The sequence below is a fragment of the Chelonia mydas genome, chromosome 6, assembly GCF_015237465.2.
Source record: "Chelonia mydas isolate rCheMyd1 chromosome 6, rCheMyd1.pri.v2, whole genome shotgun sequence".
In the NCBI taxonomy this organism is placed as follows: Eukaryota; Metazoa; Chordata; order Testudines; family Cheloniidae; genus Chelonia; species Chelonia mydas.
In genome coordinates, this window is record NC_051246.2 from 60,188,978 (window position 1) to 60,201,664 (window position 12,687).

At 50.9% G+C, this 12,687-nt stretch overlaps 1 protein-coding gene across 4 annotated transcripts in view; it reads left to right on the forward strand.

Annotated features, from left to right (window-relative positions):
* Window positions 1–7,116: 7,116 nt before the first annotated feature.
* The window catches only part of MAPK8IP1 (mitogen-activated protein kinase 8 interacting protein 1), a 47,424-nt gene continuing 41,853 nt past the window's right edge, over window positions 7,117–12,687 (forward strand). Inside the window, exons 1-2 of one of the 4 annotated variants that reach the window (XM_043549978.1) lie at window positions 7,434–7,515; window positions 12,410–12,525. Coding sequence is in view for 3 of the 4 variants with exons in the window: in XM_037900133.2 (XP_037756061.1) it covers window positions 7,417–7,515 (99 nt within the window). In the remaining variant the exon portion in view is untranslated. Of the gene's footprint in view, window positions 7,516–12,409; window positions 12,526–12,687 lie in introns of all 4 variants that reach the window. The other 3 variants (XM_037900132.2, XM_037900131.2, XM_037900133.2) reach the window with 3 other exon arrangements.

Below are 12,687 nucleotides of genomic sequence, written 5' to 3' on the forward strand. Positions count from 1 at the left end.
GCCTGCTTTGAGGAGAAGCACCTTGCCCTCGAAGCTGAAAAAAGAGAGAAGGAAGGGAAAAAGAAACAACCCACAGGCAGCTGACCCACCAGGAAAAGTTGGTACCTATTGTGGATGGATCTGTGGTTCCAGGATCAGACTCCCGAGTCATCTCAGGACCCATATGTAAATCTGTGGTAGAGATCCTCAAATTGAGGGATTGCCGATGGTGATGACAGCTCTGCCTATATTTTTAATTAAGGTGGGAGATGAGGGTCTTGTCGAATTTTAGCTGTGTGGGTGGAGAAACTGTTAAATCCTAGATGTTACGGAGGAAGTGGTGGAATGTGGACACTGCCTGGGAGGGACAAATGAGTGCTGGGGGCGGTCCCCTCCTACCCCGAAGCCTGGGGAGGAGATGGAGCAGTGGGGAAGGGGTATGGGATGGGGAAGAGAAGGGGCGGGGGGGAAGCAGGGGCTGAGGGAAAGAGGCAGTGGGGAGGCAGAGGGTGGGTGGGGAGGAGATGGGGCAGGGGCATGGAATGGAGGAAGCGGGGGCAGGGGAGAAGAGGCATGCAGATGAAAGGGGTGGGGTGTGGAGGAGATGGGGAGGGGCATGGGGGAAGCAGGGGAAGGAAGGGGCATGGGATGGGGAGGAGATGGAGCAGTGTGGAAGGGGCATGGGATGGGGAAGCAGGGGTGGGAGGGGAAGAGGCTGTGGGGATGAAGGTGGTGGGGTGGGCAGGAGACGGGGAAGCTGGAGCCCCCTTGGCAGAAGCATGCGGCATCCCCTTGGAAGAAGCTAGGGCTCCCCTGTTACACAAGCCCATCAAACCCTCACCCTGACCAGCCCCACCTCCCCTGCATCTGTACCACCCTGATGAGCCCCCCCCCCAACACCCTCCTCACTGAACCCCAACCACTTGCACCTGGACCCCCACCCAAATGAACCCCACCTCTCCTGCACCTAGACCCCCACAACCATGCTGAGCCCCAAACACCTTCACCTGGATCCCCTGCAGATGCCCATTGCCCCTGCACCTCGTACCCCACAATGAGCTTCTGTGCATCCAGATCTCCCACTGAGCTGCCCGCACCCAGATTGCCCCACAGAGAACTCTCTTACCCCCATCTAGATGCCCCCCACTAAGTTCCTCTGCACTTGGATCCTGCTGCCGGGCTGAGCCTGCTCACCCACACCTGGTGTGCCTGGCACAGGGGGGCAGGGCCCCAGGGTGTTTCTGGCACAGGCCTGGCCCTTGTACTGTGTCAGGGTCAGGTGCAGCCTCACTGCTGAGTCCCTGTCCCCGGGTGGGGTAGGGGGAGGCTGCAGGGTAATCTCCCACCTCCATGCAACCAGTGGCCTGTACTCCCTACTACCATGTTGGAGCCTCCACATTTTTTTATTGACAAATAAAATTTGCTGAATTTTAAAATATTGTGCGCAGAATTTTTAATTTTTTGGTGCAGAATCCCCTCAGGAATATGGGGGGCTGTGCAGCTGTGATGGTGGGACTGTGAGGAAGGTGGTGCGCAGTGGGGAGGTCTATGGGCGGGGGGTGCTGGGCGAGTGGTGTGGTGTGCAGGGTGCTGTGCAGTTGTGGTGGGAGGCCAGCAGGGGAGGTTTGTAGGAGCGGTGGAGGCTGGGCATAGAGATCTGTGGTGGAGGTCTCTGGGACAGGGGGCACTGGGCATAAGGGTGGGGCACTGGGCAGGGGGGCAGTGTGGTGCAGGCCCACCCTCAAGGGGAAGGGGCATGCTGGCAGCACAGGGCAGGGCAGTGTGCGTCTGGCAGCTGCAGATTCATAAAAAGTGCTCTCCTGCTGGGCTGCGCAGAGCAGGGCTGCTCCCACTGCGCTGTGCCTCATTACCCCTAGCCTGCCCTTCACTCTGGAGACTGACCATCCCGCCCCCCTGCACCTTGCCCCATGGTGGCCCACAAATATGTTTGGTGCTGGGCCCACAAAAAGTTAATCCGGCCCTGTTCACAGCCATCAAAAGGCCTGTTGCGATTTATCCAGTCATTAGTGCCTCTCCCTTTAACAATACAAGGCAGTAGAAGGAAACTGGGCTTTTTTGAGGAGGAGAGGTGCTGTAACGCAAACACCTCAAATAACCCCAATTCTAGATTACTGCCGCTACTCCATACCCCCATGAGGCACACCAAATTTCAAAGCAATGTGAGTAACCACTCAGATTTTAGAGCACTTACAGGGGTCAAGCTTTAAAGCCTATAAAATAGTGGGAATGGAAACGGTCTAGCTGTTTTTCCTGTGTTGTTGCATGTGCAGTGTAAAAATGTACACAGTCTTAAAAATTGTTCCCAGTTTGGGTCCCCCAAATATTTAGTGGATGGCAAGTACTACCTTGGGGTAAAATTTGACAGATTGAGACCATTTTTGGCCTGCATTACATCAATAGTTTGATCCTAGATCTGTGCAAAGAAAAGAAAAAATTCTAGAAACTTTTTTTTTTTAAATTGCTCCATCCAGTGACTGGGAGAGGATTTCCTCAAACCAAGAGCATCAGTTTTGTCTGGCCATGAGCTAATTCTAATCACTACAGGTCTACAGGAGTTGCCCTTACCTTCAGGCCCAATCTTTAATCTTATCTTCCCAAGCAGCAACCCGTTCTGTAAGTGGTGCCTTGGCTCTGGCTATTCTCAAGCACCAAGATGCAGTGAAGAATTGCTTTGACTGTGGCTTTAAAAGAGACTGGCTTCAAGATGACAGGTTTCAGAGTAGCAGCCGTGTTAGTCTGTATTTATCCGATGAAGTGAGCTGTAGCACACGAAAGCTTATGCTCAAATAAATTTGTTAGTCTCTAAGGTGCCACAAGTACTCCTTTTCTTTCTGGCTTCAAGATGTGAAGGTAGGAAATCTGTACTGGGTGTGAAAAAAGGGGAGGGAACCAGACAAAAGCTGTTAAGATAGGGCAGGGTGAAAGATGCAGTGTTGCGGTGGATGGTGTGAGTACGGTGAGTGAAAATTATCAGAAGCACTGAGTGCGAATCTGAGTGTTAATTAAATACAGCTGTGAGCATTCTAGTCCAGAGGTCATTGTTAAAATTGCGTGGCTGTATTTTAGGTCTGTCATTTTCTGTGAATTTTGAAGTCAGGCTGACCTATGACTTTTTGTCTTAAATAGTAATCTCCCCCCAGACGACAGACAGGCCTACACTCCCTTGCTTTTGTAGATTTTTCTATAGGTTTCTATTAGAACAAGTATACCTACTGGGATGCATTAATCTCTAAGCTGTTGCTTCGGTATTCAGTTAGTTTCTCTGGAGTTTCTCTTTCTTAGGGAGGCAGTGGCTGAAACTGTTGAGTTTGAAAGCAAAGCTCCTGAACCAATGCACCAGAACAAATTAATGTAAAATCTAAATGGTGTGTGGATAGGGAAGAATTATATATAGAGAAGAGTGTGTGAAAGCTGATGTGAGCACAATAGTGGGAACAGGTTTTGTTTAACTAGTATTCCATCTACTACCTCAGGAGCTGCCTCTGTAGCAGGAAACATTGAAACAGTGACCACTATTAATTTTGCAGCAAGAAACTTTGTCAGTTTTAGTTCAGTTCTGGTCACTCATATATATAAATAATATAAGCTTAAAAGGCAGAAATAGGAGGGGTCCAGAGATGAGTGATGAAAATGATTAGAGGCAGAAAGTGAAACATTTAGTACTGTCTAGAGAGAAGATGAGAGGATATGACAGAGATATACAGAAGGTGGCATGATATAAAACAGGGGCGGCAACCTTTCAGAAGTGGTGTGCCGACTCGTCATTTGTTCACTCTAATTTAAGGTTTCACGTGCCAGTAATACATTTTAACGTTTTTAGAAGGTCTCTTTCTACAAGTCTATAATATATAACTAAAATATTGTTGTATGTAAAATAAATAAGGTTTTTAAAATGTTTAAGATGCTTCATTTAAAATTAAATTAAAATGCAGAGCCCTCCGGACCGGTAGCCAGGGCCCGGGCAGTGTGAGTGCCACTGAAAATCAGCTTGCGTGCCTCCTTTGGCACACATGCCATAGGTTGCCTACCCGGTATAAAGATTAGCATATAGTACAAGTGTGAGCACCCTAAGACCATGGGATCAAAAACTCAAAGCTGGCAAAAGGAAAAACCCTTCCATACAATGCATGAGAGACATGTGGAACTCAGTGAGCCTAGGAGGAGTGTTTTAAAGCAAGACTAGATGTTGATATGGATAATGTGAACATCCATGGCTACAACAGAGAATTAAATATATCTTAGGTTTCAGAGTAACAGCCGTGTTAGTCTGTATTCGCAAAAAGAAAAGGAGTACTTGTGGCACCTTAGAGACTAACCAATTTATTTGAGCATGAGCTTTCGTGAGCTACAGCTCACTTCATCGGATGCATCCGATGAAGTGAGCTGTAGCTCACGAAAGCTCATGCTCAAATAAATTGGTTAGTCTCTAAGGTGCCACAAGTACTCCTTTTCTTTTTGCAAATATATCTTACTTTCTGTTTCAGGCTAAATCCCAAATTGTATCTCCATAACTGTCCCCCACGGTGCTCCTCGCATCTTTCCTGCTTCAGAGCCTAGTCAGGCATTTTCTGAGACACATTTCTAAGTATATTTATCACTATCTGGTTCAAGTGCTTGACTAGCCCAGGGGACTGGTGGTGATAGAAATATTACCCACAAGGTGGGTGAGGATGGTAATAACTTTTATTAGACCAACTTCTGTTGATGAAAGACAGATGCTTTTGAGCTTACACAGAGCTCTTCATAGGCATAAAAAGACAATTCCAGGTACCCTAATGTCCTATAGAGTGCCTCATAAGGGCAGAGGCTAAGTGGGAGCCTCTATCTGATTCCACCTTGAACCGCACAGTTGCCAATTTTCACGCAGCAAATAAGCACCCCAACTTTCACAATAAGCCAAAAATCAAGCTAATACCATTTCAAAACAAGGCAATCCCTAAGAACCCCAACACTCTATGTGACTAGATCCCCTTGGCGTGCAGTCTGGGACTCTGGTGGGCCTGCTGTGCACTCCGACTCTCCCCCCCTTGCCCCTGCTTGCCGGGAGTTGATCAAAAAAAAGAAGCTACAAGCCAAAAACTAGCCAACAAACAACTCACAAGCCAATTAAGCCAAAAATGAGCCCAATTTCTGCATTTTGGGGGGTTTGGCATGTCTGCTTGAACAGCAAATCTCCTCTACTGAAAACATGATTAATCAATACCATAGCTGTGGTTCCAGCTGTATCACTGTGAGCAGGTAAAGTCTCTACCCATTTTGTAAACAGGCAGGTCCCTGTGTGAATGTACTGGCTCTCTTGGGAGGAGAATGGACTCACTGGGCCCACTTAATCAATTTGAATATCAGATTGGAGATGGTGATCCCTTTGCTCTGAAGCACTTCTCAGAACCTGACCCATGAAGGCTGGAATATGTTACAAGTGAGGCTCTCTGCACCTTTGCTCAGGTTGGGAGTAGGAGGTCTGTTTAGGATTTTCAAAGGAAAAAAAGTCTAGTTCTCCAAATATCCTAATCTTTCTTCAGGAGGAAACAGTCTGTTTGTGGAGGCAAAGTTAAAGGACAACACAATAATGAAGCTGTATAATTCCATAGAGAATTTCATAACTCATTCCATCTCGCCAAAGCTGGTCAGTGATGAACCAAAGCAAAGGCCCATGACTCCAAACCAGTCCATGAATGTTATCCTTTTTGAACTCATATCTGGCAGGAGATCAAAACCCCTGGGACCATTCTGGGACTCTCAACTCTGAAGAAACAGATAATACTCTGAATTTTAGCCATGAAGTAAATTGTCTTCAAATCTTGGAAAGGAGCTATGATACCTACTGTTCCGTAGAGATTGAAATGGCCAGTCCAGTGCCATCTACTTATAGTATCCCAGGGCACAGCTGTCACACATACATATAGTAAATTGATAATAGTGGGTATGGCTACACTTAGCAGCATGTTAAAAATCCCACTGGAGGATTAGAAATACTACCTCAAGCAACCAAAACTGTGTAAGTTGTATGCTTCTGAACACAGTGCAGCTTAATGGGATACCTACGAGTAGATTGGGGAGGACATGCTAAACCTGGTACTGTGGCTTTATGTATGTTATTTCCTTAAGCAGCGCTACAAATGTTATGGGAATGATTTAAATACTATTTCAGTGCAGAATCAGCATGGGATTCTTTCTGGACCTGGTGAGATGGTTAAAGTAGAGGAGGTAGTTTTGGCCTGCTGTTTAAAGGGCAGCGAATGGACGGAGTGGGTTGGTAGATCCTGCCATTCATAGAAATGGTGCCACCTCTTTAATTCAATTAAAATGGTTTGAAATCTGGCTTTAATCCTCCCCTTGCTTTGACCATAATGCAGACATGGTGGCCTTGGCCGTGGGCCTGAGATGCAGGACAGAACCATCCCTGGGGAAAGTAGTGCTGCAGGAGAGGAAACCCCTTATCGTCAATTTCTGAAAGGACCCTTGGAAAAATATTTGTATTCTAAACTGAAGAAAGGACCCACCGTCCCCATTTGGAGACCCCTCCAGACCCCTTGGAGGCTGCTGCCTAGTATCTTTAGCACCAGCCTGCCCCCTCTCTGCTGGCCCTGGTCCAGGCCCAGGCCCAGGCCCAGGCTGTATTTGCTGGACTCCCCTCAGCTGCTTGGCTGCCAAATGGCATGGGTTCTGCTGCTCTGCCTGCAATCCTAAACGCTGTGCTGAGACACCCCTGTGGGGCTGGGGGGGAGGGGGGGCCTGCTGCTACCCTGGGGGTCTCCAAGGTGGAAAGGAGGTGCCTGGCTTTGTGGGGGAGGGTCAGTAGTTCCTTGTTCCCCTCTCACTCCTTAGATCCTCAATGTTAGACATGGCCCCTGCTTTTTCTGTCAATGAGCTATCATTACTTCAAAGGACCCACCTCCCCAGGAGCCTTTCACAGAGAGTATCAGAGCACTTCATCCCATGTCAACCTCCCTTCCTCAGCTCCGGCTACCCCTCTTCCTCACCCCCTGCCAGTCCCCCACACCCATCTCCCTGCCAATCCCCCTCTTTGCCCTCTGCCAGTCCAATCCCCTCCCACCCCTCCCTGCCAGCTCTGCTCGCTCCTGCTTCAGCCTTCACCCCGCCACCTCCCGTCTGTCCCGGGCGATCCCCGAGGAGCAGGACGCTCCCGGCAGCTGCCCCACCCCGTGGGACCCCTGGGCACCCTCCACCTGCTGCAGCTCGCCCGGCGGGAGGGGAAGCCAGGCTGCAGCACCCAGCTCGGGGGCATCTCTCCCTGCAGTTGCCACCCCCGGGGGCTTCCTCGGCTTTGGCTTTCAGAAGCGCCCTTCCCTGCCAGCCCCGGTGCCCCCCAAGTGAATTCCTGCCTGGCGGCCCTGCTCTCCCCTCCCCTGCCAGCATCAGCAGCATCCATCTCCCCTCCCTCCCTCCGCCTGCATGGAGAGAGAGAATGGCGGAGAGAGAGAAAGGAGCCACGTCCCCGGCCGGATCGTCTCCGTTCCTGGGGCTGCACCTGGCCTCGCCCCCCAATTTCAGGTACCGGAGCCTCCCCCCACCCCAAACCCCTCAGGCCCTTTCCCGGGGGAGGGGGGGGGGGGTTCGCTGCAGATTGCGTTGGCCCTGCCCCTTCCCCCACCTATCCCCGTTCTGCAGAGCCGGGCTGGGCACAGGCTGCTGCTGCATCCTCTGCTCCCCCCGCTTGCGGGCTACTTCCCTCCGAGGCTGGGAACCCGGCGGCGGTGCCCGCTCTCCACCGAGGCTGGGCGAGGGAAGGGGTAAGCCCCCCCTTTGCTCTCATCCGAGCGGGCACGCACAGGCTGCATTGCCCTGGGCGGGGGCCGGGGTGGAACAATGCCCGCCTGGGGCTTCAGCCAGCCAGGTCCCCTCGCCCCGCCGCAGGCTCGAGGCAGTGTCACCCTCCCCCCAGGCCAGGGGGTCAAACCCGCTGTCCCCGCCCGCAGCTGCGAAGGAGCCGCCTGCCCGGGAAGAGGTGGTGGTGTCTGCCGCGGGCGGTGCTCTGCTCTCTGGAGGGGGCGGGGGTATGGGGAACGGTGTCTCCGGGGGGCTTGTGCCTGTCTCCCTGCAGCCCAGTGGGGAGGGCTGGGCTCTGGGCCCTGTTTTCCCTGCTGGCTTTGTGTAGGGAGGGGCTGCAAACATAACCCCCCCCCTCCAACCCCAAATCCCTCCACAGCCTCCTCTAGCACCCTCCTGCCCCCCAGAACCCTCTCTTCATATCCCCCTCAGATGTCTCACATACGCTTCCCCCAAATACCCCCACCTCCTACCCAACTCTTCACACCTCACACACCCACCTCCAGTCCTCTCACCCCCCCCAATCCTTCCTACTTCCCACCCAAGCCCCAACGCCTCCCCCATCTTCTCCCAACCCCCCCTCCATACACACCCCTCTCAAAAGCCTTCCTCCAACCCCCCAAAACACCCTTCTCCCCAGGAAATACTTCCTTCCTCTCAAACAACCCCTTTCTTATGTCCCCTCAGAGACCCCTACCCCAGGTACAGACCTGAAACAGAAAACAAACCCAGATGGGTGCTGCAGATTTAGAATTGATCCTCTCAGAAATACTGAGCACCCCCATCGATCTGGGACATGGAGCCCTTTAATCTGAAGGCTGTGAAACTGTTCACAGTATGGCCTGACAGCCCCAGGCAGAAGCAGGACAGGAGCGGAGGTGGATTGAAGAACCTACAGCTGCCTAGCTCAGATAAGGGTACAGGTGGGCTTGGAGGGCAGGATGCTTGCCAAGGACTTTTGGAGAGCAGGATTCGGAAAGCAGTGCACTGGGGGCAGGGGCAGCGCCTGGAATTTGGCCATATATAGGCCCTGTCACTATTTTTTCCTCTGATTTGGTGGGCTTGGTGTCATTTGTTTTTCTGAAATTCTGAGCAGTTGTTCTCTGATTGTCAGATGTGTGTGTCTTGAATGGTGGGGCACTAAGCCTAGAATTGGGTCTGAGCTGGGCAGGGAGGTGAGACCTGTTCTGCGTTGTTTATGCTGAGAGATTCCGGGGGGCAGGAGAGATGCTCTACACCTGAGATCAAAGGTAAATGTTTTACATTTGACTCTGTCAGGGGTCCAGGGATCTGGCAGTTGAGGAAAAACATTATCTGCCATCGTTTTGGAGGGGAAGCTGATGTGGTGTTTGTGCATTGTGAGGCTGGGTGATTTACCTGTAAGGGACCTGCCCCTTCCTGTGCAGACTGTCATTTGATTCTGGAGTTTCCTCTGCTAAACAGCTTTGTGGGGCTCTGTAAACAGCAGTCCACTCTCTTCCTTTTAGTTCTAATGCTGCCTGTTTGATTTGTTTGAAGCCATTGCATGCAACATGGCTGCATAAACCATGCAAATTAAGCAATTAAAGCTGCCTCTGGAAAGGTCCACCATGGAGAAGAGGCTCAGCCACAGAGCTGGGTAATGTGAGCCGAGCAGCAGAGCTCAGCTCAGCCTGGTCCCGTGACAGTCTCAGGCTTGCTGTGTGCTGCTGTCCTAGATACAACATTTGTCTCATGGGCTCTGTCCTCTCCAATGTAAACAGCAACACCCAGGGAAGGAAGAGCAAGGTGCCAGCTCCTTCTCTTGTCCAGGTCTCCAGAAGTGGAGTCCAAATTCTCAGGAAGCAGCTTTTAATGGGAAAGGGAGCAGGGAATAGTCATACCTTGTATGGGGAGGTGTCAGAGCCCTGAGATTTAATGGAGAGAACTCAGAGGTCTCTGAAGTTAGGGCAAATCATTCCAGGAGCCTGGAGTTTAGGATGAGGATCTTGGGATTGAAGGAAACAGTTTTGAGGTCTTTGAATTTGGGGGTGAATTTTGAAGACCCAGAGATAATATTGAAATATTTAGGGGTGTGAGGGGGAGTTGGACACCCCCCACACACTCTTGCTTCCATGCCAGGGTGTGTTATCTGGCAGGTGTAAGCACTGGGGAGTGGGAAGCTGTGTAAACAGAGAGTATCTGGGGTGACAGAGTCCAAGAGTCACTGGCAAGCATCCTGCCCCCCAAACCCATCCTTTCTACTGTAGCCAACTCAGCTCCAGCACCTCTGAGAGGAGAGACCTCCCACTCTTGGGTTGCCTTAGGGCTTCCATTGTTCTGGGCTGAAAAGGGCAGCAGAGACTTCAGTCAAGGGTGAAGTGAGGTGCTGAATGAACCATGAGGACATGTGAACGCTGTGCTCCCGGCGCAAGGGGAATCCCACCCACATTTGCTGGTGCTATTCCTACCCCTTCTGAATGGCAACACACAGGCTCCCAGCAAAGGACAGCAGTGCCATGAGGTGGTGTGTCCCCTTTAACATGGAAGAGAATCAGCACTGCCAGATAGCCCCCAAATGGAGGCGATGAGTGGGGACGAGAAGTTTTGATCAGTTATCTAATATGAAGGCCTCACACCATCTGAAAAGGGTCTGGGAAGCAACAGTGTGGGGAGAGTGTGGGGTGAGGCCCTTCTTTTCTAGGGCAGCCTCCTTGGGTGGTCACCTTGTCTCAGTGAGGGGAATTCTAGATGTTAGAGATGGAAAAGTCCCATTAGGTTCCATCTAGTCCATTTGTCCCCTGGGCCAAAGGCTGGATTGGTCCCTACAATCTAGTCTCCAGGGTTGTGCCCCCATCAGCTTTAAATATCCCAAGCAATGAGGCTCCCTTCCCTTTCTTTGGGAGACAGTCCCATAGCCTCACGTACCGCACTGCCAAGAACCTCCTGAGATTCAGCCCAAGTTTTTCTTTGCACTGTCTCATCCTCCAATTCCTACTTCTACCCTGAAATAGGGTGGCTTGCCCCCTTAAGGGCTAGAGCCCTGGGGGCCAGTCAACCCTAGTTACTAAGGAGACACCCGACCAGGCAGCAGGATACCTTTCTTTGAAGTGTTAATGTCAGAAACTTTTCCTGCCACTCATTGGACTTTCTAACTCTAAATTACCTGTCAGCTGGAGGAAGAGGCCTCTGTGTGGCTGCTAATAGTTCTGTAGTCTGGTTGTGGCCATGTCAGGGATGACCAGTTGTGCAGGCCAGAGTAGAGTGTGTCAGGGCTGTCTGAGCCAGGGTGAGGGCCCAGCAGGATGAGTTTCACAGAAGGTTTTTCACTAGAGCTGTTTGCCAGCCCTCTGGGGAAGGATTGTCCACTGCTCATCCTTGAGCTGGGACAGGAGTCAGGCTGTTCCAGCTGTGTTAGTGTTTCCTAGTCTGTGCCCAGGGAGGAGGGGATAGGGATGGGGACAAGTGAGAGATGCTTCACCTGAAATTCTGTTCCTAAAGGAGCTCTTGATAGTTGATGTAGGAGCTTCACTTTTAAAGCAGCCATGGGGTGCAAAGCGTTATGCAAAGCTTGCAGCTGCTAGTGGCCCCAGGCCCTGTTCTACACAATCCTACACCTTGTGTAGTCATTGACACCACCGGGTAAGCATTCTGACTTGGTGGTGCTTTACACCTACTTTACACTGGTGTAAATGACTACATAAGGTGCGGAGCACCAATGAATCTGTACCCTGTCCGTAGCAGTGACCAGGTCTGAGAAGGAAGAAAGTGTGTGTGTGGGGGGCGGGGGAGGAGCTCCCTTTAGCAGCCTGCAGACAAATCACTCTGTACTGAGTCTGAGAAGAACTTGGAAGGTAACTAGTATTCGGAAGGGAGCCATCCAGAGAAAACCTGGAAGAGATGCTGCAGGAAGTGGTGTTAGGATGTAACAGAAGGGGGTGGTGAGTGGCAGAGATGTTTTGGGGGCATCTTTTGGCCCTGAGGCACACCAATTTCCAGCTTTTCTAATGAAGAGCCATAGCATCAGTCTAGATGCTGGACAGCAGGGCTCCTGGGAAAGCTACCCCCTAGAGGAGCTATTTGCATGGTTCAGGGAAGTTGAGTGACAATACCTGAATCCCTCTGGGAGTCTGACTATAACAAAGGGAGCTGGGCAGCATTCCTATTAGAAGGACTTCTAAAGAGAGGGCAGTGTCTAGGAAAAGGTAATGAACCTCTTTGTATTTCCCCAGGAAGCTCAGGGGAGTCTAGGCTGAGGTGGAAATCAAGCCAGGGCTGCAGGTTGGTTTGTCTGTTGTATGTGTTGGGGTGGCTGAGTAGTCAGCTCAGAGGCAATGGGCAGGGCATTTGTTTTAATGTTATACAAAATTAGGCTTCTCTGAGGATGTTTCTCTTTGGGTTAAGCAAAAGACCCTCTGATTCCTGTGGGGGGGAACAGGAACTGGAGCCCAGCCACAAAGGTGTTTCCCTCTAAACTAGTGCTGTACTGAATGCCCCAGTACGGTGCTGACTTGCAGATGGAATATCAGAACAAAGTCCTGACTGCTTCTGTTCATCAAAGATCTCTTTGCAATTTCGTAAGTCAGGGTGCTAGCCTTGCTATCCTGGCCAAATTCCAGCTCAGGTGATTCTGTTCTGTGATCCTACATTCCCTCCACAGGTTCAGATGGACACAGAATTATTCTTCACTTCCTTTCCTGAACTGTTGCATACATGGCTGTGTTTGTTAATCAGCTGCCAGCTCCTACCCTAGAGGTGGCTGCATTGAAGTGGCAGGTAAAGTGACTTCTGTATGTTAGTGCCCTGGAGAAACATAAGTTATTAAAATGCAACTTTTACCACTGGCTTTGGCAACTGGGGACTGCAGCTTTTTGCTGATAGAGGCAAGATGTGTCACCTGCAAAGACACATTTGTGATTTGCCTTGCCTATGTTAAAT